Raw genomic sequence first — 26,417 nt, 5'->3', positions numbered from 1 at the left:
CCTTCTACATCCAATAGCCAGACATCCACCACCACTTGATGCCGATGGGAAGAGAGTCGGATTAACCTGCACAGTCACAATTTTGTGTTTACACATTTTACAATTCTACACATTGCGGTCGTTAATTGTGCTTACAATATTGGGCCAACTTTCCATGTATAATTGGTACGTGTGAGATGTATTTATATGTAGCAATAGAAGCATTTATTAAAAGAGCACACAAGTGATGCCATCACATCTACGCCTCTATTTAAGGAACGAAACAGGTGGACTTCTCTACAAATCTGGCTGTCGCCTGATGAAGCTGGTTGTAATTACTGGCGAAACGTCGTACAGATTGTAAGTGTTGTCGCTTGGCTCTCCAACACACCGGTGTTGCTGTACTAGTGACGAATTGGCACGTTCCGTTTACGTGACAAACCTTAATAATTGGCTGTGTCGGGTGGTGGCGGGTTTAACGACACATTTATATTTACGCGATCTAACCTAAAAAACCTGTATTGTGGGAAGAAACGTATTTATTTATTTGCTTGCTCATACCGCACATGCACCATAAGTGGAAAGTCTCTCCCCCCATAATTACTCTGACTTCGAGAGCTTTTGCTCAAACTCACTCCTTCCCTCTCTCTGCTTCCACTTCACATAGAACTGACCACACAACGCTGCATTGCATACTAGCCGAGACGTAAGAAAACAACATGTAAATGTATTCTATATCAAAGCTGTCACTTGACACCAATGAAATAAGTTCTGGATTGAACATAGACCCGCAGTTAACATATTTATTTCCTTATCTAAAACTCCGCTTCCAATCTCCTCCCTCTAGCAAGGCAATGCTGTCCCACACACTCAGCTCTCTAATCCATTTCTCTGTGTTAACACCGATGCCCTCACATGCCCAACGATTTATAGATCTCCGCTTCCCATACCTACGTGCTCATGCATTACATTTGCACGACTATCATTTTTACTCCAGGGGCCATGGAAGCTACAGCCAGTCCACACGTTTACCTTGACCCGGTTCCATACTTTAGTTAGATTATAACAAAAAGCTAGATGGTTATATGAATATCAAATGGCACATCATCATCATCATTGGCTACGGTCAATCCATTCCAGGATGAAGGCCTCCCAATGCTCCATCTCCTCCGTGGACATCCTCTCCGACGTGTGCCATCCCTTCGCTGCCATGCCGCTATCGCTCTTGACCCTCGACCCGTCTAGCGACATGCCCTGCCCATGCCCGATTACTTTTTTTCAGTAAGCAGTTTGGATGATGGCATTCACCTGCATGCGTTTCTCTCGGTCATGTGTTCTAAAAAAGAGAATAGATTTTACCCTTTCGGGCAATGAAACAGGTGTTAAGATGTTCAAACACCAAATAAATGCCTCTTCAAAGGCATCGAGTCTGCATTAACCACACGTGCTTGTGGCAAAACATGCAAACAAACGTGCTCTGATAACAACATGTGCATTGTCTTTGAAGCTGATCGGCCTACAACCAGAGACAGCCTTCTTTATAGCTTAGTCTCAAAAGTGTGAGACCAGAGAAAGCCAAAAGGCGAACAGCACAAAGACAAAATATCAGAACAATTATATCTACGGGAACTTTTTGCCAGTGACTAGCGACCTTTATACTGGCAAAAGGGTCCCCTAGATACTTGCGTTCTCTCTCTCAGCTTCATTTCGAGCATTGCATCATTCGCTTGGTTTCGTCGCGCACTTAAAAAAATCGTCGTTCCGTGTTCCGTGTTGACGACCTCGTTTCTGAATGCCACCCCCAACCAAATGATGCCAACAACGACACGTGGTCCGCAATGCTGCAACACACCACGCACCGGCGGCGTAAACTACGGAGAAGTTTGCAGGGCTCGAGAATCACGGGGCGCATTCATTCCGGTATGTGTGTAATTTATTACCGACGTGTGTTTATGACCACAGTGGAAACACACTTTAAAAAAAATAAACACATAAAAAATCTATGCCCCAACTCGTTTTCAGCATTTGAGTACCCAAAGGTGTTCGCTAATTCTGGCTTGGCAGGATGAGTGGCATTTTTTGACTGCTTCACATGGGGAGGGGCACATTTATTGAAATAAATAAACATATCCCCCCCCTGGATAATCCCTTGAGATGGGACGTCTGATTTGCACGGTTAGTCCAGGGGTGTCAAGTGACACGTGTGTAACAAACACGTCATGACACGCGGAGAGACATGTCAATTTTCAAAACGTATACAGGTCCCAAAGATTTCACTGCTCGACCCCAACTAGAAATGCTCTGAGACTTGCACTGTCTCCGTGTTGTTTGCCTTTTGGATTACACTGGTCAACAAAAAAAAAACATTTTTTTCTGGCCTGGACTTTTGCAGCTGTTTTAGACTAATTTCAGGGTGCTGATTCCAAATCTGATCTCAGATTTGCTCTATCACATCTCATTTTATGCTATCGGCATACCCCATTTTCATTGATTTTACCCGAAATTAACTCTGTCACTTATGATTGCAAGTTGTTGCGAGTCAGTGACTGCTTTAGTGTTAAAATATGGTGCTGTATTTTTGGGATAGTGTGTTCATAATATCATTTTATGTAGATATCCACATTTATTTAATATTTTTCTTCTGCAGTTTTTATTGAAAATGCAATCTTTGATATCTCAAAAACCTGATGTGATAGACAAAAACTGATGCCAGATTTGGAATCAGCACTCCAAAATTACCTTAAAAACCGTTGTAATACCTTATGCCAGAAAAAGTGTGTTGACCAGTGTTATCTGGTCTAAAACCGATGGAGACTAGGCCATAAAGAAGGCTGTCTCTGGTGTAGGCCAACCAGTTTCAAGGACAATGCATACAGTCAGTTTAACACGTAGGCTTGCGTGACCAATATTATCCACAATAGTAATTACAAATTGTCGGGGGCTTTATTCTCCAACACACCGGTGTGCTGAACTAGTAACGAATTGGCACGTTCTGTTTACGTGACAAACCTTACTGATTTGGCTGTGTCGGGTGGTGGCGGGTTTAACGACACGTTTACATTTACGCGATGTAACTAAAAAAAACCTCGATTATGGATGAATATATTATCAGACTATGTTTGTTTGCATGTTTTCCCACAAGTATTTTGGGTTAATGCAATACTTGATGCCTTGAGAAAGGTATCATACCTTTTTATGCATCGAATGATAATTGATGATAATATATGCATCCAATGCATTTATGCATTTAACGTCCTACTTGGTGAAGCACACACACACACACGTATATATAAAAATTATGCGGTTCACGCAGAACGCTGAAACCATAACCGCGTGCATCTCGCAAACTTGTCTTTATCCAAAATGACTGCACGCCCACTGAACAAATGATGTCACTATCATCGTCGAAAATCTGCACAGCCACGCGCATTTACATTCGATGCCTCTTACGAGCACAAAAAGCTTTGCGTGATAATTTGGTTGATGGAAATTAGGGCACTTTGCAGGAAGGCTTTGCGTGAAATCAGCCAACACGACGCGCAGTGCTTCCCATGCTTCAAGTGCAGATGGTTTCATATCTGATCGGTATTCATTTCATACGTCAACAACTAAGACTGTTGCCTAACATATGAAAAAGAGGTCTGAGAAAATACAGCTTATGCCTTACCTTCAGCAACCTGCTCTGACCAGCGCTGATGAAGCATTATATGATGGGAGACTACATTTGGGGGCTGATTCGTGAAAGTGATTTACAGTATAATCGTAAATCTCGAAAAACTACTCCTAAATATCTTGTAGTCATTTTTGTATTACTTTAGTATACATACATGTTAATTTTGATTCATATGTTCTTTTTTGCTGACTTTATGTGAACAAAAAGACACAAATTTGCCTATTTTCTCATTGAAAATAGGTACATTTCAAAATATCACTGTCCTGGTCACAAAAGCAAAGTTTGTAGGGAATAATAGCCATTTTCTAAACTTTTTAAGCATAAGCAAATCCGAATTAACACTTACTACCCAGGAACAAAAATTGTGTTACGTAGTGTTATCAGTCTAAACTCCATTGCCGACCCGGCATGGCAAGACCTTCATCCAGCAGTAGAATGATAGAGAGCTGGCCATAATGGCTCACCACCTCCTGTTTACCAGCCCTGAGCCATTGGTGGTAATTCCACATTTCTATGGCAGGGTATGGGTCTATCAACCACAAAGTGGTACGCACTGTATTGACTCCAGAGGGAGGGATGATGGGTCTGGGGTCAAACCCTGACCAGGATTTGAACTCACAAGCTTCGATTGTGAGCCGCTCTCGCTCTACCGCCGAGGAACCTCAGGCACTTGCCATGAATGGAAGCCGCTGTGTAACGATCAAGCAACAAGGGTATATAAGACGTGGTCATGTTGTGCCTTTGTTAACAGCGATCACAAAACAACTGTGAACCGGCTTCCCTTGAAAGATTACTCGAGTCAACGAGCTCTATTCCTCCAGAACGTTAAAGTTTTTCTTGGCTCTCAATTGTGTAATTACGGTACCATGCTTGCCCATTAGTATCACAATAACTGCGCGTGTAATTGAGTAAGAGCAGGAGGAAATGTGCTGACGGGTCTTCTTCCTGGCAAGAACCTTAACAGAACACTGACCAGCTAATCGTCCGTATCAAGACAAGCGTTAATATTCTCTGCAGATAACTTTGAAACGTCTTTCACCAATAGCTAACAAGACAATTAACGACATTTTTTTTTCAGGGATTCAATAAAACCTTCGAGTTCAAAATGAAGTGAGCGGCGACAGAGAAGCCAAGTGAACGCAGTTTGCTGCCAGAGTGGAAAACTAATCGTTATCGTCAGCCACGCTCTATCCACTGCTTAATGAAGGCCTCCTCAAGTCATCGCCACCTCTCACGACCCTGAGATTCAACAAGACAAAGATCCCCCTGTATAGCCTCAAAAGACTTTTGGTGGCAAGTGCTGTTCGTGAGCACCTATGAAGGCCGGCACGGCAAACAAGGGGGTGGGTGGCCAGTGCCACGCCCATCGGCCTTCGTCTCCCGAGTGGCGATGTTTTCGACCCAGGCGAGGCCCAGGATCGGTTCAGATAATCATCACTGGCGTTGACCGTGAGTGGGAATCGAACTCGGGTCACTGGGTTCGTAGGGCAGTGCGCTAACCGCTGCACCATCACTCGACCCACCCAGCACCTGCACATGAGCTGACCTTATCATTGTTCCATTTCCTCTCGAATGTGCTCTGTTCATTGGCTGCCACTCCGTTATTATTCTTAACCATCGGCCAAAACCCTTTCCAGTGACACTTCCTGCCCAGGGCTACTCACTTTTCTCAAGTGACCGTGTCATGTTTGCCTGCGGAGGGTGGCACGGCTAGAAGGATTTCACTCGTAAGCTTGAGTCTTCCACATATCGATGCACGCACGTGTCGTGTCCTTGCAACCATGTACCCTATGGGTTGGGTATGCCCTCGGGCCATTGGCACTTTAAAACGGCGCTACACTGGAAAAAACATTTGTACAGCTCCAGTGACCCTCCCAGAGAGCATTTTCCATTATAACACGGGTAGCCTCAAACCGCCGGTGTTACTCTTCTCCCCCGACGTGCCCGCGTTACATTGGACTTTCACCACTGTAGCTGGAATGATGTCATGAAAACCTGCATATGTTATCTAAGCCACGTGGCTCCTCTTTATTTTTTTCAGGATATTTTCAAAACACCCATCTGTTCCAAACACCCTTTTTCAGTTTTTGTTCCATTTCTATATATTTTTGTTGTTTTTGTTCTTGATGACGACCATGTTTCTGAGCCATAGAAAACTCTCGCCAGCGCTCGCGACTTCAAGCTGGGCGCACACCTGCGTCAAAGGCCTGTGAAACGTTCCCGGCACCCTGGCCACACCACGTCCAGAATAGCTTGCAACGATGGCCCGCAGCTACTGGTCACGTGCCGCACTCCAGTCTTTCGAGCGACCCCAGGAAATTACTCGGCTGAGGAATTAAGCCCCTGAATCTTCCCCCAAATCAGTTAAAATAATACATATGACAGTGGCTTACCACGGATCCATATTTGTTTTCTTGGGGTAGGCAATGTGGTGGTAGTTTTATGCCAACATTCTTGCTATTAACCCCACCCCCGCACCAACCCGTGAAGATTGTCACGATGGAATGGCCGGTCCACAAGTACGAAGGAGACATCAGAGCGATGCACTCCACTGCTCATGACGCTGTCTGTCTGGCTCGACCGCCTTAATGTGAAATCGTGGTTATTTGCATAGCATCTTAACCGTACAAAAGAATACGTTCTTGTAATAATAACCTTGCTCAATTCAAGAAATATATAAACGCTTTGCGAGACTATTACAACTTCAATGGTGCTGTTTGTTGCTGGTTGCTTCACGTCTTGGGCATTTGGGCCCTGTGCTCAGCAACCCTGATGAAGCCCTTCCGCCAGCTTTCCCACAGGATCTAAGAAACACGGGCTACAGTGCCGTATAGTGCCAGCCATTAATTCTGAAAGGCCAAAAACTGTCAAGTGACGCAAAGCACTCATCTCCACTGGCGCTTCGCATTCTCGAAAATGAGGATGTGCACTGCCAGTCAATCATAAATCCCTTAGTTTTAATCCAGCAAGGAATCCATAAAAGCACTACAGCAAATGTTGCTGCAGAGATCTCTGGGTAAAACGGAAAGGCAAACTGCTGATTGACACTGATAATAATACTTGAAGGACAGTCTTCGCCTCTGCATGCTGATATCTGAAGAGCAATGGGGCGGCACTCACCTCGTGTTTAGCAGCCCTGAGCCAGTAGTGGAAATCGAACTTTCCTATGACAGGTGCACACGTTAAAGGTCGTCGTGCAGAGGTTTGCAAACCTACGGCTCGGTAGACGCACGCGGCTCTTTGAGGACCGCTCAGTTATTCATGGGCCATCTCATTCAAATATTGTGTACGTGTAAGTTGAACTTCTGTCGCACCGTACGTAGCCAACCGTGCTAATCGGAAGTGCGGGTGAGACACAACAAACTCAGCACAATTTGGTTGTCAACCCAATAGTTAATTCTAAAAAGTGGTAATACATTTTTTTTTTTACATCCGGCTTGGTTATGGACATGATGCGATTCAATTGCGGTCCGCGCACTCTAACCACAACGTTACGCAGCTGGATTGCTACAAAAAAACGCCGCACCGCATTACACTGTGCGCACCAAATAAGAAACACAAACAAAAAGTCGTGAGCTCCGCACTGTACGGAGAACTTAGCAATAAAGCGTTCATGCCAATGGAGTACAAAGGGCTCTGTTGTGATTTTTGACACTGGTTAATGCCCATGCATTCTCATGCAAACATTTTTAGTTGGCAAAGGTCAAAGGTTAACCGATCAATTTAATTGCTCCGTAACCTTCTGACGGTCAGCGAGATTTCAAGCGGACCACATTTGTCAATATTTGGTCGAGTCTACAGCGAGAAGACGCCACACAGAACAGGACAAAGAATCCCCCTGTTTCTTCTAGTCGTGGGCATCAGCAAGCTCTGCGAGCGCACACCGACACACACCGCAACGATGGCGTGTCCAGGACCACACATGGCCACCACGCCATCTTTGCCTTCCTTGTGCTGATGTTCACCTTGCCGAACCAGGTACTCGTTTTTTTAAATCCTTTATATTAAGTTCACTTGCTTGCTTGCTTGCGTCCTTACGACCGTGCAAATCTTTCGGTCGTTTTTTAACCCACTTCCCGTGATCCAATCGAGCTGACATTTTGCACACAGACTCGTTGTGCGTGACAATTCATTTTCGTGAAAACATTTTCCTAAATTTTACACTTTTTAGGATTTTTTTTTTAATATTTAATTACAAATTGCTTAATGGTTGCAGGCAATCATCTGACCCATAGGTGGCAGCCATCTCAAGCCAGAGGACGAGAGGACTCTAGCCGCCATGCATATAAAGGATTTATAGTGAAAAACTTTGTTTTTACGGGTTAATTTTTAACTACGTATGTTGAACTTCTTTCGCACCGTACATAGCCAACCACGCGCTAATCGGAGGTGCGGGGGAAGGACGACGAACTGAACACAAAAAGGCAGTTTGTGTTTTGAGGCCGAGGCAACCTAAAGAAGGTCAAGGAAACATCTGAAAAAGTTCAGTCTTGTCAGGCGCTGTGGTGTTCAGTCCAGTCTCCAACCCTTATATCTCTCTCTCTGGCCTCTCTGTGTATGTGCTATGAACAAGGGACATCGCCAGAAATGTTGGCTGCCACATTTATTTCCTTACACAAGGCCACGGCGTTATTGTGTTGTTATTTGTGCTTGTGCACCACCACCAATGCAGTGGACATCACCAAATAATTTGTTATTAAGGCCAAGGACAGCTGCAGATAAGGCACTTTCCACCGTTGTGAAAGAGCAGGCATCCGAGAAAATGTGCTCACGAGCGCGTATCACGGAAACAGACACGTGTGCGCGCATTCACACATGCGCCACTACGGACTCAATGCGGTATGCAGACACACAGCGTTGTGAACCAATTCCGGTGGACGTTAGCGGAGTAACGTTCCGCCTGGCTCCGGCAATTCCATAAATTGTTGCGAAGCTGTGACGTGGTTCAGGATCACGATCTGCTTTAACAACGCGGTGAATGTAGCGGCCACTAGTGGCTGCGGGCCAAGGTGGGGGGGGGGGGGGGTCATGCCAATGCATTACGCACAACATGTACAAATCGATAAATATCGATCCGTGCACACGTGATTTGATGTATGTATCTATCACGAGCTTTAGAATCAATATTAACCGAAGCATTGTTGCAGATGTGGTACACACGCATGTAGTTTATACTAGCAACTAGCAATGTCTACCGTCTGCTAGCTTGGAATACGTGTATATTGACATTGTATCACAGAAGCGATCGTTAACCAAGACACGAGCGACAAAGCGACAGGCCTGCCGAAGAATGATGGACATAAGTGTGACAAGGAGTAAGCCGACGAGATGGGTTAACAAAAAGAAGAAGCAAGGACAATGAGAGGGGTCACGGATAATCTTGTCAAACACAAATTCACGAGGAAATGGGCAGGAGGCGCCGTGTGAAGAGCTGACGAGAGATGAGAGACCGAATTAACGACGGAGCGGAGAGACCGAGAGAGAAAAGAATCGGCGGAAGAGATGGTGGCAGCGAGGCGACATCACAAGAGTCTGGAGTCCAAGACCGCACAGGAGCAGTTGAGGAAGTAGTAGATGGGAGGGAGTGGGGGGGGGGGCATTTGCCCAACAGTGGGAAGTTACAGGCTCACAACAATAACAACAAACAACAATCTGCTGGCGCGCTGCATTCGCTGTAAATATTAGTGACGTTCAAAAGGGCTCGTGTGCAGAAGCCCTCTGTATACAGGACAAGGAGGTCACTCAGCGAGCCGCAAATCAAAAGATTTTCAAATGTGTGCACTCCCGTTCATACCAGACAATTTATCGTTAAACTCAACCCGTGCAGTCATTTCATATGAAAGGGCTGCTTTATGAAAGAGATTAACAGATTCATAAATTGTCCGAAAATGGGCTAGAACCAAACCACGATGCACGCCTGCAAGCAATTTGCAGTTTTTTTGTTATCTCTCTGTACTCCGCTCCGCAGGCAGTTGTTGCGGTGGAGATAAGTAATGCGAATGAGCATCAAAGTGGCCCGTGGTACTCGAACAAAACATGTCAATAAATGTGCTTCACGCTACAGTCTGCTATCTGAATATCCGGTTGCATTTAACGGCAATTTGCATCACGTCAAGCTGTCTATGGCAGGGACTCGCGCAATCTTCTTCGGGATTCGTTAAAGCGATCGAGTCTATTGTCTGCCACAACATTTGGGGTCCGAGCTCTTGGCGATTAAAGCTTTTCGTGAGATTTCCTTATCGGACATGTTGTATTGACGGGCTTGAGCAGGAGACTATTTCTATTTTACCAGCTAAGGCCCACTGAGGTCTATAGCTCTTTTTTCAGAAGCGAGCTGGCCACAAATGATAGCTCAACGAAGTGGCTTATCACGCTGAAATATATAGCGGCCAAATAGTCTAAACGCACGTTTCTAAATTTGGAGGGAAAAACGCGGAGGATCTAGAGAAAAATCCACGCGACCACGGGGAGAACATGCAAACTCCATATATACAGCCGTCAGGTTCGAGGTCAAACCCACGACCTCATGCATACCAGGCGAGGTAGTTAACATCTCACAACCGTGGCACCCCAAGATGACATCAACATAATGGGATGATGGCCGATGGTCAAGAAAAATAATGGAGTGGCAGGATAGTGAGAGGTGGCTTGGGCAGGTCTTCATCAAGCTGTGGATTGACAATGGATGATGATGATGATGATGATGTAAAAGGGGCATCATCGGTTGCATCACGCGGGGCGTGGCTTGTTGAGGGTTTTCCTCGCCTTCGAGAGGCAGGATGTCAGAACCGGGCAACAATTTTTTTTAAGGTGCTCGAGTAAGCGACGAAAAGAAAGCAGTTTGATTACGAGTGCGAGTCGATTAATTGGCTTAACCGATCAATTGCGTCAGCGCGAGGCTCCATGGAGGTGTGACGAGCACTTGTGACACGGCTCAATGCGGTAGCGGAGCTGCGGAGCTGCCTGCTGAGCCTTGCTTTAGCTTCGTCCCCAAACGGGCGTCGCTCTGACAATGGATGCCGTTGTTGACCGGCAATTTCAAGTTTAAATGGAATTATTGTGCGGCCCGAACCGCGGCAATCGACATGAAATTCAACCGTAGGCCCCGTGGTGAGCGGCGTGGCCTTTCACTCGTAAATATTCATCGTTGGATATTTTACATTTTGCTGTTTTTTTTTCATGATCACGTTTTCTAAAACGAGCAACATTAGTATGGTACAATATATGTTTTTTTATTTGAAGCCATCTCTTGCTCAATTGATGCATGCTCCTTTATTCAATCCCCTTGAACTCAATGTGAATCAGTACAGCTGTGAAAGCCTTAAACAGAAAACGCCCTTGTAATTTAAACGTGAAAGTGGTCCCCCACAGCGGGGGTTTGCGTGTGAAATTAGCTTCCCAGTACACCACTGACTACAATGCATCCTTGGCCCCATAATGGCCATTCACACTGGGGCATTGTATGCCTCGAGGTCAAAGAGTTCACAGATCTGAAGTGGTCAAACCACTGTGATGTAAGAATCTGGTTTAGGACAGGGGGGTCCAAAAAAAAAATCCAAAACATTTATCTAAACTACACACCATCTCATTCTGCAGCAGCCTTGTTGTGCAGCCGACTGCGAAAGAGCTCTGTGATGTCGCCGAGTATTGCTGGAGGTTGATTCAAACCTTTGTAAATCTCCATTTCCTGAAACCAAAAAAAGTGACGATAGCCTCCGGCCGCCGCGACACTCCGTTTTTGCTGTGCCGACTTTCAAGATAACAGGAAAAAATGTGGCATGAAGTGACATCAAGCCGGTGTGAGAAAAAAACAAGGCTCGAATTTATTTTCAGATATTTTGTTGAAAGCAAAACAGATAATATTTTTTCAAACTGGTTTTGGTGTCTTGGCATCTTCACGTTCAAGATGCAACAATCGCCACCCTCTTTAGATTCCACTCAGTGGAAACATCTGCCTTCTCTGGTCGCATACATCAAGACGGAGCCGCGTGTTCCATGGGAAAGTGACTTTTCTTTAGATCTCACTCAAAGTTCAAAAGACCTCATTATAAGCGTGGGGAGTAACCGAGACCGGTAAAGGTCTTGCATCAGAAACACAAATTATAATCAAACGCGTTTCATTAAAATTACTATATATGTGTATAAAAATATATTATTATTCCAACCCCCCCCCCCCCTCTACTGATAGACATCAGAGCGGAGCCTGGGTTGTGAAGGTTATAGTGAAGAACTTAACGGCTTGGATGAAATTAAACGTCTTTGTCCACATTCATGGATGCAAAACGCGAAGTACACCCAACCCTTGCTCTTGCCGACCTTTGGGTCACGTGATTAGTGTGCTTATGAAAGGCCATGGAAATAATAACCTAAGCTATCTATTTGACATGAATAAAACGCAACATTGCGGACCGGCGCGGTGAACAGTTTTGTAGTAAACACGTTTAATAATGGACATCATACTTGTTCCACGAGCACACACAGCTGCGTATTTGCGGATGAGAACCCCTTCGGTAACCACAAGGCATTCTCACCGTGTTGCAAACTTGCAGGTCATCAAATATCCAGTTTAAGGCTGAAAAGAAAATTTTTTCCCTCCAATTTAATGCAAAAAAAAATATTTGACAACGCGGGATTTGATAATTGGTTCTTTACCCTTCTATCTGGCAACAAAACTGACACCTTTTTACAAGGAGTCATGTTTGCATAGACCGCAATACCTGCAGTCATAATACAAACAAAAGAACATAACTCTGATAATGTGCACTGTCCTTGAAGTTGATTGGTCCACACCCGAGACAGCTTTCCTTCGAGCCTAGTCTCACATGGGTTGGACTAGGCTCTAAGGAAAGCTGTCTCGGGTGTGGACCAATCAACTTCAAGGACAGTGCACATTATCAGAGTTATGTTCTTTTGTTTGTATTATGACTGCAGGTATTGCGGTCTATGCAAACATGGCTCCTTGTAAAAAGGTGTCAGTTTTGTTGCCAGATAGAAGGGTAAAGAACCAATTATCATATTTTTACTGGCAAATGAGGTTCCCATAGTGTAAACGCGGGATTTCCTCGCTTTAATGCGGGTTTCGTTTTTGTGCGATTTTGCGTATACACGCGGCTCAACGGATTTCTACCGAAAATTCGCTATGCGCGCTTTTAATTCGTTTATATACGGCTATGCTGTTGGAGGTGGAAAAAATAGTGCGTGCGTGTGTACTGTACGCACTGCTCGGCAGGCAGCCGTCTCGCGCGGATATTGCTTTGTTTGTGCCCTTTTATTGGAACGAATTTCACCGCACAAAGTAAGGGAAACCTGCACCTGCACAGACACCCAAAGCCAATGAAGGGAGACTTGACGATTCAGCTGTATCCGAGTACAGAACATCCCAGATGTACTCCGCTATCCGTTACATTATTTTTCACACACACTTTTTTCCCGCCGATCATACGAAGCAAAAGTTGCGTGGGTGTATCTACTAATCGGGTAAGGGGTGTGTGATAACATGGATACAACTTGATTGACACTGCACGTGACTTTGGCATACGTAATCTTGCAATTGTGACAAATACGTAAAATTCATATTCTTAGGTTTTTTCGGTAAAGTCACGTAGGTAAAAACATAAAAAAGTAAAATAAAATAAAAATCACGACGTTTCGGAGGCAACTCAAGCTTCCGTCTTCAGGTGGTACCGTCACAGCCACGACAGCTGTATCAAGTAAATGAGAGATTGCAGGAGCTACCACTCCGTATATATAATGGTTGGAGAAGGTGGAGCTACCATTATATAAACGGAGTGGTAGCTCCTGCAATCTCTCATTTACTTGATACAGCTGTCGTGGCTGTGACGGTTCCACCTGAAGACGGAAGCTTGTGTTGCCTCCGAAACGTCGTGATTTTTATTTAATTTTACTTTTTTATGTTTTTACCTACGTGACTTTACCGAAAAAACCTAAGAATATGAATCATTGCAGTCACGAAAGCTTCAAATCTAGAATACGTAAAATTGTTATTTGATGAGTTGGGACCGGTTGTTTACTGCTGCTGCTGCTGCTTGGCAATTCATGGATGACTGATGACACATTAAGTCCAAAACAATCAGTGCCGGAGGAGCAACAGTGCTTGCTGTAAGTTTGTAAAATATTGACCATAGCTTCTGCTGAGGCCACCTGAGTTGTACTTGTGTGTTTAACTATTTCACCCCCCCCCACCCCCTGGCTGTGCTGCTCTTGACATGTCACAAGACAAAGTACCCCGACGGATCTCTCGCAGAGCAGTCCCACCACCCTTTGTAGTGGAGAATGGCCCACAGAAGTGGGTATCACAGAGCTATATCTGAGATTGTTTCAAGTGGTCTATGATCCACACAGCAGAAGATGGGACTTCTCACTCTTTCTGCATATGAGAGTGAGGATGATCACATGGCGGTCGATCGATATTATAATTCTCAGGGCTGCATTTTAGCCGAATTAAGCGCAGATCCAAATTTAATGCCAAGGGTTTTAATCATTCGGAGACCATTAACTCACTGAACTTGAGAACCCAATTTTAACCAATAGGTCGCTGCCTAAATTCGAACCCAGGATTTCATTGGTGCCACGCTCAGCACTCTGAAAACTCTGAGCTACGTGGCCGGCCACCTTCCGAAGCGGCATTCAAACCAGGGTCACGGTGCTTGACGGAGTTGTTCCAGACCAACCTGACCTGGCCATGACAAAACAAAACCACTGTACTGTATCTTTGCTTATGGTTCTGAGCCAAAAGCGTCGCCTAAATCGCGTGCGTTAGGAAAGACACACACACACGCGCTCAGGCCCACGCGATATTTTATGGCAGGAAAAACGTGATCTTAATGTTTGGCGGGGCTTTGCCAGACAGGTGACATTCCGGGGACCGGCTCCATGCCAAGGGCCTAATTTACGCTTGCGCCGGGTTCTAAAACGGCTTCTGTTGGGATCACACGTTCAGGAGCAGAGTCTTGTGCTATTGTACGTCAGTGTCCGCTTTGTGTCCTGATCAAATGGCCGTTTGTTCGGTGTGGGCGAGTCGCAACAGACCGAGCTTGTGAAGCCTCCTTTCAGACGCGCGGACTCGCCCATCCCCTCCCCCCCATTAGAAAACCTCCCCTTTGAATTTTCTTCCCGCCCTCGCCTAAAAGCGGGGCCGCACGCGGCTCCGTGGTGCTCTGGGCACAGCAGGTGTGCTCTGTGCGAGGAGGCCGCAAGACGGCACAAAGGGAGGGAGATCTGTCAAACTGGGAGTCGGTTGAAAAATCAAACGGCACGTTTTCGCACAAGTCGGCAGTGAATGCACCACTCCCCCCCCTGCTCCCCTCTCCACAAAACTCCTTTTCCATCTGCAAAGATTACCTATTTGCAGGTTCATTGCAAAATAAAAAAAGCCTTTCCACACTTGCACACCTTCCGATTGTCACGGTCGGCTACGTACGGTAGGACAGTAGTTCAACGTTACGACTCGATTCATCTTGGAGCTGCTCTGTTTTTTTTGCGCTCAACGCTTTTGTGGGCCAAAAATCGGACCACGCCAAAATTCAGGCTGCTCAGGGTTCAGAATGAAATACAGAGCAGTATTCCATTCCACTGGACTTATCTTCAACATTAGTGACAATAAAGTGCACTAGTGTGTGTCCGCCATCTTCTCAATTGACCCTATCGTTCACACGGCACAATGGCCGTATGAAAAGTTAACCCAACGCTGCACCTGCCACTCTTTGTCGAAGCTCAACAGGACGTGGCCCTTTTGTGCCACATGTGCTGCCGGCTCTGTGAAGTTGCACTTCTGCTCGCCGCAGACAGCGCGGCGACTCGCTCGCAAAACGAGCGCGGGCACACAGACAGCCACGCCACGTGCGAAGCAAAATGACGAACAAAAAAAAAGGATCAAGATCCGTTTGCTCTCGCAAAATGTCAACTTTTTTTTTTCAGGAGCAAAACTTTCCCTTAAATATTTAATAACCACGCTCACCGCACTTACTTAACCCATTAATTACTCCAGACGTTGCTGCCAGCCAATGCTGTAGGGTAGCATAGCTGCCATCCGCCTTTTACGAGGCTTCAATTCTCAGAGTTATATGCATTGCGCGTAGTGGCGACCTAAATCATAATGATTCCACACGTTTCATTGACGTTCATCTGGGCCTCTAAAAGGGCCCCCGTCATTCCTGGCAGAATTCATTTTTTGGAGCAACTCTAAACGTTAGGTTTAAAAATCCCATTATGTAAAGGTGCAAACTGCGTGTCAATTGTGCTACAATGATTGATGCTTGACGAATCTTAAAAAAAAATGAAAGAAGAAGAAATATCAAATTTTATTTCATTTGAGCAATCTGCATAATCGACTCCTTTCATGGGTTCGTATAACCTTGCTAGATTTTGATAAAAAGTATTAAATCTTATCTATTACAACTTTAATGGAGATGTTTGCCGCTCACTGCTTGTCATGTTTTGACCTTTGGGCCCGTGGATCAGCATCTGTGATTGAAATCAAAAGTTTGAGACAAAAATGAAATTCCTTTCAGGACTCTAAAAAAAATCTACGCTTACCACCTGTGTATTTGAGAACAGTTAACAGAAGCAGATTTAATCAAACTGTAGTACAGATAATGATAACGATCCTGATTTTTTTCCTTTCGAAAGTGCGCTCTCCATTATGATGGGGTGTCTCAGATAACTTTACAAGCAGCAAGAGACTTGCGTCACATCGCATCTCAAATGTTGAACGGGCGCCCCCAGTGGCAGCCATCCCTGTGCAGCACGAGGAGACTCGGCACCTGGCCTGCGAGTGGGCATTAATGTGCCAGTTGGTGGGGCGACAATGACTGCGTTTCATCTCAATTGAGTCATTCGCGGATATTTTGCGAATTTGACAAGTTTGTAACCGAGGCGCTGGCACATATCGGCCGACTCGTTTCGCGTGACGTCGCAGGGCCTACAACTTTGACTGTGAAGCAGACGGCATGTGCTGTGCGGCTATTACACCGGCAGTAATAACCACGGCCGCCTTCCTGATTCTAACCGCGAACCTCGGCAACAAGAGAAGACCATGTCACCGTCCATTGCGCATGTGTTTGTTTGTTGAACTTCTTTTGCACCGTAAGGAGCCAACCAGGCTAATGGGAGGTGCGGGGGAAGGACAACAAATGTATGTCTAATTTATCGAGGTTCATCGATTTTATTCTTTCAAGAAGTGGTTGGGATTTTAATCTGCACACGACGGGGTGCACCTTCCCACATTCCTGACCTCAAATAAATGTTGGTCAACTGATTTTTGCTTTAATTCTAGGAGGTGGCTTTTATTTGTGCAGTCAATGTTAACTGGGCTTATGGAATTAACCGGCTAATGGTTGAGAACCAGGTTTAATCAGGGCTAGTTGCCGATCTGACTTGCATCGGAAGTTAGATGTGAAAGTGAACATGGACATGTTATCCAAAATAGAGGTTTTTTGGGTTAGATCGCGTAAATATATAAATGTGTCGTTAAAACCCGCCACCACCCGACACAGCCAACTAGTAAGGGTTGTCACGTAAACAGAAGGTGGCCAATTCATCACTAGTACAGCACACCGGTGTGTTGGAGAGCCAAGCCACAACATTTACTGAGGCTAGTTGTAATTACTGGTGAAACGTCGTACTTAGATTATAAGTGTTGTGGCTTGGCTCTCCAATACACCGGTGTGCTGTACTCGTGACGAATTGGCCACGTTCTGTTTACGTGACAACCCTTACTAGTAGGCTGTGTCGGGTGGTGGCGGGTTTTAACGACACATTTGAATATTTACGCGATCTAACCCAAAAAAAACTATTTTGGATGATATTGGTAGCGAAAGCCTACGTGTTTAAATGGACATGTTACATGTACACTTTGTGGAGATATAATGTAGTACAGATAGGCAATGAAAAAATAACCCAAAAATACACTGGATCTCCCCCAGTTCTCAGAAGCCAAGCAGAGTGAAGCCTGGATAGTGCTTGGACGGGAGACCATTGAACATACCAGATGGTCATGGTCGGTGACTGCAGGGCTTTGGTGCGGGCTGTGAAGCACTGTATTGTTGGACTGCGCTTCTATGCTTCCTAGGGTTGCCACCTGTCCGGGTTTTTGCCCAATCAGTCTGGGAATTGGCATCTGTGTTCGGGTGGCAGGAACTGATTTGTACTCAGATCTGGTATCGGTATCGTGTTGGGACTTTATTTGAGTAGAACTGCAGTTTTGAAAACACATCCAGTGGTGACTGAGAAGCATATCCGGGTTTGGTCTACGATGGAAAAGGTGGCAGCCCTAAGTGTTGCTTTCATGTCTACGTTCCCGCATTCATCAACCCATAAGACCAGCATAGGTGACTTATAATTATCAAATAACCCTTGTGGCCCGCAAGGGCATGGGCAGGCTCATCCAGCAGTTGAATGACAAAAGGGCTACGCATGAACAATAGCACAGACGCAGCTTGGGTGTACAATGTAAATGTAGCACGGGTTGTAATGCATCTCCCTATGAAAGGAATGCATTAGGCCCCACCCAATACAGAGGATAATCCCCATTCCTCAATCGTAGCATCCTTACTCCCAGCGGATACATTCACCAGCCCTTTCAAGAGACGCAGCAAACGCTGAAACCATTTAGAGCAAATCCGCTGTCCATTAACTTTGAACAAACTAAGTAGATTACGATATAAATAATACTTCCATCCCATAGTTGTTTCTCCACATGAAACAAGTCGAAGTATTATTAACACAGCCCATTGGCCACGCAGCTTTCTGGGAGTGCATCTTATCTGCAGCGTTGGTTCAATTACGTGAAAGATAAACTCGGGCCAGTTTCGACATTCGGTGTCTCATCCAGAGATTTGCTTATGTTAAGTTCTCCCCAGGTTAGATTGGTCATAGAGGTTGTTCAACTGTGCTTCACCACCACACAAAACATGTCAATATATGTGTGGGCCCTACCTGTACGCATAAATATCACAACGATACAGTCCTATGCCCGATCCTGTCAAAACTCAGTAGCCAAGTGGATTAGAGCCTAGATACTGCTTGGATGGGTAGACACCATGCCTAAAACAGGTGCTATAGGCTGCTGCGGGGGCTACGTTGTGGACAGCAGAGGCTAGTGCAGCAAGAAAAAATTGTCGTACTCTGCTCCCACATCTATGCTCCCCACCTTCACCAATGTGCACTCACCAGCATGGCGAAGTATGTGGGGAGGCATTCATCCAATAGTGGATTGACAAATGGGTCGTACACGGGCACACACAGCACTGCACCTACTTCCCCCCAAAACTATGGGAAACAAGCCACAGAAAAACACTTTTAAGTTTCTTCTGAACCTGAACTTGTTTGAAAGGCATCGTTAAATCATAACCCGAGACGTGTGTAGGACTGACTGCGCATTCGGTAACGTAAACGTCTGTGAACTCAACGTAAACACGAATGGAAAGTGTGCTCCTCTTACAAACGTAAATCTCTTGAAACAGCCGTGCAGCGTAAATCTGAATTGTGCAACTCCGACAAGGAGGCATGGGCTCCACGTTAAATCAATTTCATTTTCTTTTTTTGTCTCAGGAAAGCTGTTTCAACGCGCCGTGTGGGCGCTGGCCGTGTTCCCTGGCCACGACGCTGGCTTTATTTCACTCCCTGGCCAAACAATGATGTCAATTCCGAGCGTCTCGTTTACATTCACCTTGTGGCATCAATCGACTCTTCACGAACGACCCCATGCTATATGTAGCTGGCATCACACGGTCACCGAGCGCTGCGATGAACCGTCAAAAGGGCAATAAATAAGAAAGGAGCTCGTGCGCGCTGCTCCGTAAATAACCACGAAGGCACAGCGCTCCAAACCTGACGTGAAAAATGCTGCCCTGCCTGTATCTGGGCGCTTTCAAACAACGCGGGCATGTCCACCATGCCGCCCACGTCAACGAAAAATTCAAATTGTGAGTTTACCAAGAGGTAAAAGACACACTCAATGGTATGTGTAAAAAAAAAACAAATCTAAGTGATTTCCTGCTCAGCCTTGAGCCAATGCGAGTCATTCCACATTGCTATGACGGCGTGCGTCTATCCGTAGGAAAACGGCTGTTGACTTGCCCACCAAAAGTTGGTGCTCGGTGTATCGACCCTGGAGAGAAACGATGAGCTGAGTTAACCCCCAACTAGGATTTGAACCCGCACATTGCGATTGCGAACCGCTCGCCACCATCGCCGAGCCACCTGACTGGATTCAACGATTGCAGAGCAAAATAAAAAAAAATGCTCATCAGCAGAAAACCTTGCTACAATTGAATTACTGGAACCTTACATTATTGCAACTTTCTAGAATATAAATTGTTAATATCTTTTTTAAATCCTTTATATTAAGTTCGCTTGCGTGCTTGCTTGCTTGCTTACGACCGTGCAAATCTTTCGGTCGTTTTTTAACCCACTTCCCGTGATCCAATCGAGCTGACATTTTGCACACAGACTCGTTGTGCGAGACAATTAATGGTCGTGAAATTTTTTTTTTCAAAATTTTACACTGTTTAGGGAAAACAAATTAAATATCTAATTACCAATTGCTTAATACTGGCAGACAATCATCTGACCCATAGGTGGCAGCCATCTCAAGCCAGAGGACGAGAGGACTCTAGCCGCCACGCATATAAAGGATTTATAGTGAAAAACTTTGTTTTTACGGGTTAATTTTTTTGTTGTTGAGAATTTCAGTCGACAATGTTTAATGGTAAGGGGGAGGGGGGGGGACCTGATTTATTTCACGCATCCAAAAAAAATCCAAATGCCCAGCGTGGAATTTTCCTACAACAAGGGAGTCCACACAATTGTTGGCCTCACAAAGGTCTCCGTGTCAACAACATCGAGCCCAATTTTGGAATACGCTTCGATATTTTTCTTTGAAATTGCCGTTTATTCAACGGGGATCCCGGTTTAATATCCCTGCGCGCTGAGAGTCTCCCGTGCAATCTTAAATGGCCTCCCGTGGTAAAACAAGACGCATGCAATGTGTCCAGTGAAGCAGTATGAACCTTACACCACGATACATTAAGCGGGAAGCGTGCTATTGATAACGATACGGGGTGCCGCTGTACTGTAATGGTTCGCGAACTGGACAACCGGCGATCACCAGACCACCGGTTGAGAGAGTGGGCAGATTTATCAAATTTCTGGGTTGACGTACGGCCATGCCCACCACTTCCAAGACGTCCGACTGGAGGCTGTTCTGCCAGCGGTGGCGTGAGCAAGACATGGCAGGGCATCACCTCAACCTTTCATTATTGTACAAGCCGGCGTATTTAGGAGCTCTCGTTTGTGCTTGTGCGCCGCTGCATAGGCAAGTGGGATGTCTCCCGGTGAGAGTTGAGTTTGCCTCCGACTGTACAAATGTAATTGGGAACTCATTTTCAAGCAGAATACAAAATTGCTGTCTCTATTATGATGAAAATGGTGTGCCCCATAACAAACACATCATGTTTTTATCTCCTCTTGAGAATAAAAAAAAACCCCACGTTGGTATTGAAAACTGCTAATGCACTCCACAGCAACATCCGGGACAGGTGGCAACATGCAATCAGCAGGTTGCGAGTTCAAATCCTGGTTGGGGGTTGACTCAGCCCATCATCCGTTTTGGGGGGGAGGGAGATCGATAAAACGACGACCACTTCGTGTGAGGAGGGTCAATAATGGCCGTGCCATAGATAGACTCGCTTTCCCCGCCCCGTCATAGAAATAGGGAATTTCCACCACTCGATCAGGGCTGGGACCTCGAGATGAACACTGCCTCGATGCTCATTTGAGCAACAAATCACTGCGACGACGTCACAACCGTGACTACACCACGTGACTACACCCGGTGACTACACCAAGCGACGACACCCCGTGACTACACCACGTGACAACACCCTGTGACGACACCCTAGCTGTGAGTGCACGACCACGTCGCGTCTCCAAGCCACACCCAGCAGCAGCTGCTGCTGCTGCCCCCGATGGCCGAGTGAGAACTCAAACTGCTCATGGCTACATCGGGACTCGTTTGAAAAGCCCCGTGAATAGGCGAGCACCACGGTGACTTTTGGTTTCTCTACACAAACGTCATAATTACGTTTGGACATTTCGCACAATTTTTATAGATATTTTTTGGCACATTTGTTAGATCTGTACCGATTTTTTTTTCTTCATCAAGTGGCCGATATCTCTGGCTGCAATTGTTTTTTCGGAAATCTCCCTCGCGAAATTGACACCTCGTCTAGGCGTCTTAAACAAAGTCTGTCCACTCTCTACGACACACAGTCAACGCATCGCTTCACAATACACGGCGCAGCGAGTGCACTTGATGCTGAGTACTAAGTAGTGTGGTTATGGCACTAGGTATTATGCAAGTTTCCTTTACAAACAGCTGACGGCCTACAAAAATGAACACGAATACGATGCGTCTACTCGGCAAGGAAACACACAATGTAATAGATAATGTGTCTTCCGCAAGGGAGACCTGTGCATGAGGATGTAGTTCGATTGAGATCGTTTGGCATAGCGAATGCATCCGTTGCAAAAAATAAAATAAGATGATGGCGGCATCTCATTCATTAAGCGCAATACGATATTCTTGCTGGGGCCGAGGAGAAATATCTGAATTCGTAAACGGCCACCACGTATCTCCTCCCCTGCAGTGGGTACGGTATTGCTTTTTTGTTTTGCATTGAACGGGAACATCCGTAACCAAAATAACAAGCGACCATAATAACAAGAAACGTATTTTTTTCTCTCTGGAATTTGTAACAAGTCCAAAAAAACCCCACCCGCCTCAATATTACAACACATTTCAATGAATGCGAGTACGGGAGGGCCCTTCATACATAACGTCACGAAGCAAGTCATTAATGAGTTCCCAGAGCCCTGCACGAGCATCTTGATCAGCAGGAGGAATTGGTTCAACAATTGTCACGAACTGCTGAGGCCCCTAAGGTTGGGGCCCCGGTTCAGAATATCGCGTGCTTAAGCGAACGCTTGCCGCTTGATGATAATAATAAAAATACACGGTCTGGAAATCCAGTAGACCGGTCACTGATGGCCTAAAAGAGGCGTCGAACCAAAGACGGTCTCTCTCCCTGCATCGCGCGCGTTCAGATGCGCTTCAGTGGCCGTCTGGAACGCTCCTCCTTCCGATGTTTGCGAGGCGACTGGAGCTGTACACTTTTAAATCGAGATTGAACCCCCCCCCCTCCCCCCAAACTAATTTCTTCAGAACGACTTGTGTTTAGTTTGTTGTCTATTCATTCCGCACATTCGATTAGCACGGTTAGCTACGTAGGGTGCAAAAGAAGTTCAACATACACACATACGAAACACATTTTGAACACCTGTGTCGAGACGGGACTTAGTTCTGCCTGCAATCTGCACGCGTACAGGTGAGGACATCTGCCCTTGAGAGGGCGCTAAAGGAACGCGTATCACACGTTTCACAGTGGGCTGGCTCCCTCGCACGCGGCCAATGAATTCGTGAATGTTACACAAGATTTCCCCTCTTTGAAGAACCCTCTCCATCCATCCAATCCCCTGGATTCACGAACGGAGCTCCGCCGATGTAACCACGCCAATATGCACAGTCCAACGACTGCACAACACACTCGTGCGTGCAATATTGGCTGATACAATGCGATGCAATGCGCACAGTGTAGAACTCTGGTCGGTGCAATAATGGATATATTATCACACCTGCTATGCTCGTATTTACAAGACTGCACTAAGTGCAATTGACAACACATTGTTTCATACGTTGCGCAGTCATCACTACCACGAGTGTGGTGGGAGATTACTGTAAGTGTTAGTTCATTTGGGTCTCCTACACGTACACGTATATTAAATATGTAGATAATTTTCGTTATTCAGTTACTGTAATAATGATCACACGTACCAGTATACAATGTGCAAGATATTGTTTGAAGTACGTTCACGAGGTCGGAGGCGGTTAGGCCAAAGTGAGAAAGTCGGTTGTCCAGCAGTAGACAGAACACGGCATGCAACGTTGGCATTGATTGACTGAATGATCGATCGTGTTGATTCTGACGGACGATGATTAATAGGCGCACATAAGTGAGCTCGCTGATGCTTGTGATGATGGTCTTGCTTGTGTGGAGGGGTGGCGCAGCGGTTAGCGCACTGCGCTACAAACCCTGGGACCCGAGTACGATTCCAGCTCTCGAGACCAATAACAATAGCGAACATTTGAACCGTAGCTGGCCCTCCACCACCCCCCTAGATCGACTCTGCCTCAAATGAGTACCTGGTGCGGTGTGTAAACATGAGCACGCGACAACAGCGGACGGACGTGGTTCTGGCCACCGAGGCTTGTGCTGTAGGCGCTAATAGGTGTTTGCGAACAGCACTTGACACAATGTTGTATGTTAAGATCTGTGTGTCGTTGATGCTCTTGCCAGCGTGTAGTAAACTGAAGCGCGCGGGGTGTTGTGTGTCGTGCTTGCGATGACAGCGATGGCACTGTTGCCAACACCGACAGTGATGATGCACAATAACCGTGTTTCATTCCACGTGTGCCAGTCACATATAAATACGATTGTCCATACCGCTGCTGACGATGCTAGTTATGGTGTCAGCTATTGCTGCTCATGCTATTGCTACTCATTACTAACACCGCTACGACTGGTTGAATGCTGCTGCTGATAATCATGATGTTGGAACCTGCTGCTGCTACTACTACTACGGGTTATATACGATGGTGCTGACGGACGCTTCTACTGATCATGATGATTGACATGTCGATGAGGGCTGCATGACAGTGTCATCGACGATTGAATGACAACGAGGATGAGAGGCTGCGCGAGATGATGTGCTGCCGATGCCGGATGATGTTCGTGACGATGGTTACCTTGAAAGGCGATGCAGGTGAGAAGAAGCACCGTGAGATACTGCGGGAACATGATGTTGGTGGCACGTTCTTGCTGCTTGCTGCTGATGCTCATTGCTTGCCGCTGCTGCTGATGATGATGATTATAATGCCACCGTTGCTCACCCGAAAGCAGGTGGCACGAGGTATGACGATGCGGAGCGCTCTCCCCGGTTTCTCTCGCGCAGACTTCAATAAAGTTCAAATCTCGGCGGCGCAAGCTCCTCCTGTTTGATATCGCTCGTCGTCTTTATCGAGTCGGCGCGGCGATGTTGTTCTCGGTTCTTCAGTCTGCCTGATGCTACCGAAGTCACCACGGGGTGTTCGTTCTATCGCCGTCCTTTTCTTCCTCGCAACTGCAGCAGCGCGGCACGATCTCTGGGCGTGCAAAGGGAGCGCCGCTCGGATTCACTCTCGTGGCAGTGCACGGCACGCAACCGTGTGTAATGATCGTACCGCCTGCCTACTGTAGCAGCTAGTGTATATAGCCACTGGAGAAACCTGTTCTCGTGCACAAACTGAGCCGTCGTAGTCTGTTGTAAATATCCCCTTTTGCTTGATTTAAAAGAAAAATAACTACAAATAATAACCAATAGAAAATAACAAAATCCAACAGTTTAAAAAATCTTTTTGTTGTTGTTAGTAAACAAAAAAAACACAAAGAGCGTCGATAAATAGAACAGTGATATATATACTACAACTGCTTGTGTTTTCTCTCTCTCCCTCTCTCTCTGGGGTTGTACACCCTGCGTGAGTTGTGCGCGCACTCTCTCCGTGCGGGCTCCGGAGTGAGAAGCACGCGAGCAGCTCCAAGTCCGAATGTGCGCGCCTGTGGTGGGGAGTCTTTGTGTCTCTCTCCCTCCTCTCCCTCCCCTCTCTCACCTCCCCCCTCCCTCCCTCCCTCTCTTTCCCTCCTCCCCTCTCTCTTTCCTTCCCTCTCTCCTCCCTCCCCTCTGCTCCCCACCACCACCACCACCGTTGCCCTACCCCCACCGTGTGCGTCACCTGATAAGAGATACCGGCTATAGGCACTGACTCACTCTATAAGCTACAAAAGCAAACAGAGGCACAACTCCTTTTGTTCTCGGCGTCCGCGTATAAATAACAAATGTTTGTGGCGAGACCATCAGCCTATTGGCTTTCCAGACCAATATTGTCATTGTGATCAAAAGCAGCATTAGTTTGAGCGAGCAACATTCTGGGACGGTCTCTACCTTCGGGGACCCAACAGCAGAGTCAGGAATTTTAAACAAAGAATGCTGAAACTCAGCATCAGCAGCAGCAGTCGAAGTCAATCCACTGCTGGATGAAGACCTCCTCAAGTCGCCGCCGCCACCTTTCCACGACCCTGCTATGTACAAAATAAAGACAAAGATCCCCCGTATAGCCTTGGCAGACTTTTGGGGGCAAGTGCTATTAGCGAGCGCCTCAAACGCCCATGAGCACCTGCAAGCGAAGTGGATTCATTGCTCCATCTCCCCGGCGGGACGGTGCGCTCAGACGCGTTCCATTCCTTGGGCTGCCACTCCGTTATTATTCTTGACCACATCGTCCATCAATCCCTGTCAGCACATTCGACGAGCACGGTTGAATAAAGCGACCGTGGCATGTGCTGCCCAAAGCCCACTTGCTTTTGTGTTTGGTTCTGAATGATGTGATCGTGCGCGGTTCCTCTTTCTGTCTCGATGGCATGCTCTCTCCGCTGCTGATCGCTAAATGTTGATCGGCTTTCTGTGTGTGGACACGGGAAGGCGTTTCTGCTTCCATCTGCACCGTGCGTGGCCTTTACCCTTCATCTTCCACAGCAACGTCAAGTGAGTTCGTGTACGGCGTTCAATCCTGCGGGTCTTTAATGACTGCTTA

The 26,417-nt window shown here is 46.3% G+C and overlaps 1 protein-coding gene across 2 annotated transcripts in view; it reads right to left on the bottom strand.

Moving 5' to 3' along the window:
- LOC133342013 (CD166 antigen-like) overlaps positions 1 to 25,380 on the bottom strand; it is a 77,331-nt gene extending 51,951 nt beyond the window's left edge. The window contains exon 1 of one of the 2 annotated variants that reach the window (XM_061550880.1): positions 24,537 to 25,380. In XM_061550880.1, coding sequence (XP_061406864.1) covers positions 24,537 to 24,630 — 94 coding nt within the window. In that variant the 5' untranslated portion in view covers positions 24,631 to 25,380. The remainder of the gene's footprint in view (positions 1 to 24,536) is intronic. The other variant, XM_061550879.1, reaches the window with a different exon arrangement.
- Between the last annotated feature and the right edge of the window lie 1,037 nt (positions 25,381 to 26,417).

This window comes from Lethenteron reissneri, chromosome 13 (genome assembly GCF_015708825.2).
Source record: "Lethenteron reissneri isolate LAM-NWPU_2019-01 chromosome 13, ASM1570882v1, whole genome shotgun sequence".
Taxonomy (NCBI): Eukaryota; Metazoa; Chordata; class Hyperoartia; order Petromyzontiformes; family Petromyzontidae; genus Lethenteron; species Lethenteron reissneri.
The sequence above is the reverse complement of the archived record's forward strand: the minus strand, read 5'-3'. Positions and strand labels throughout refer to the sequence as shown.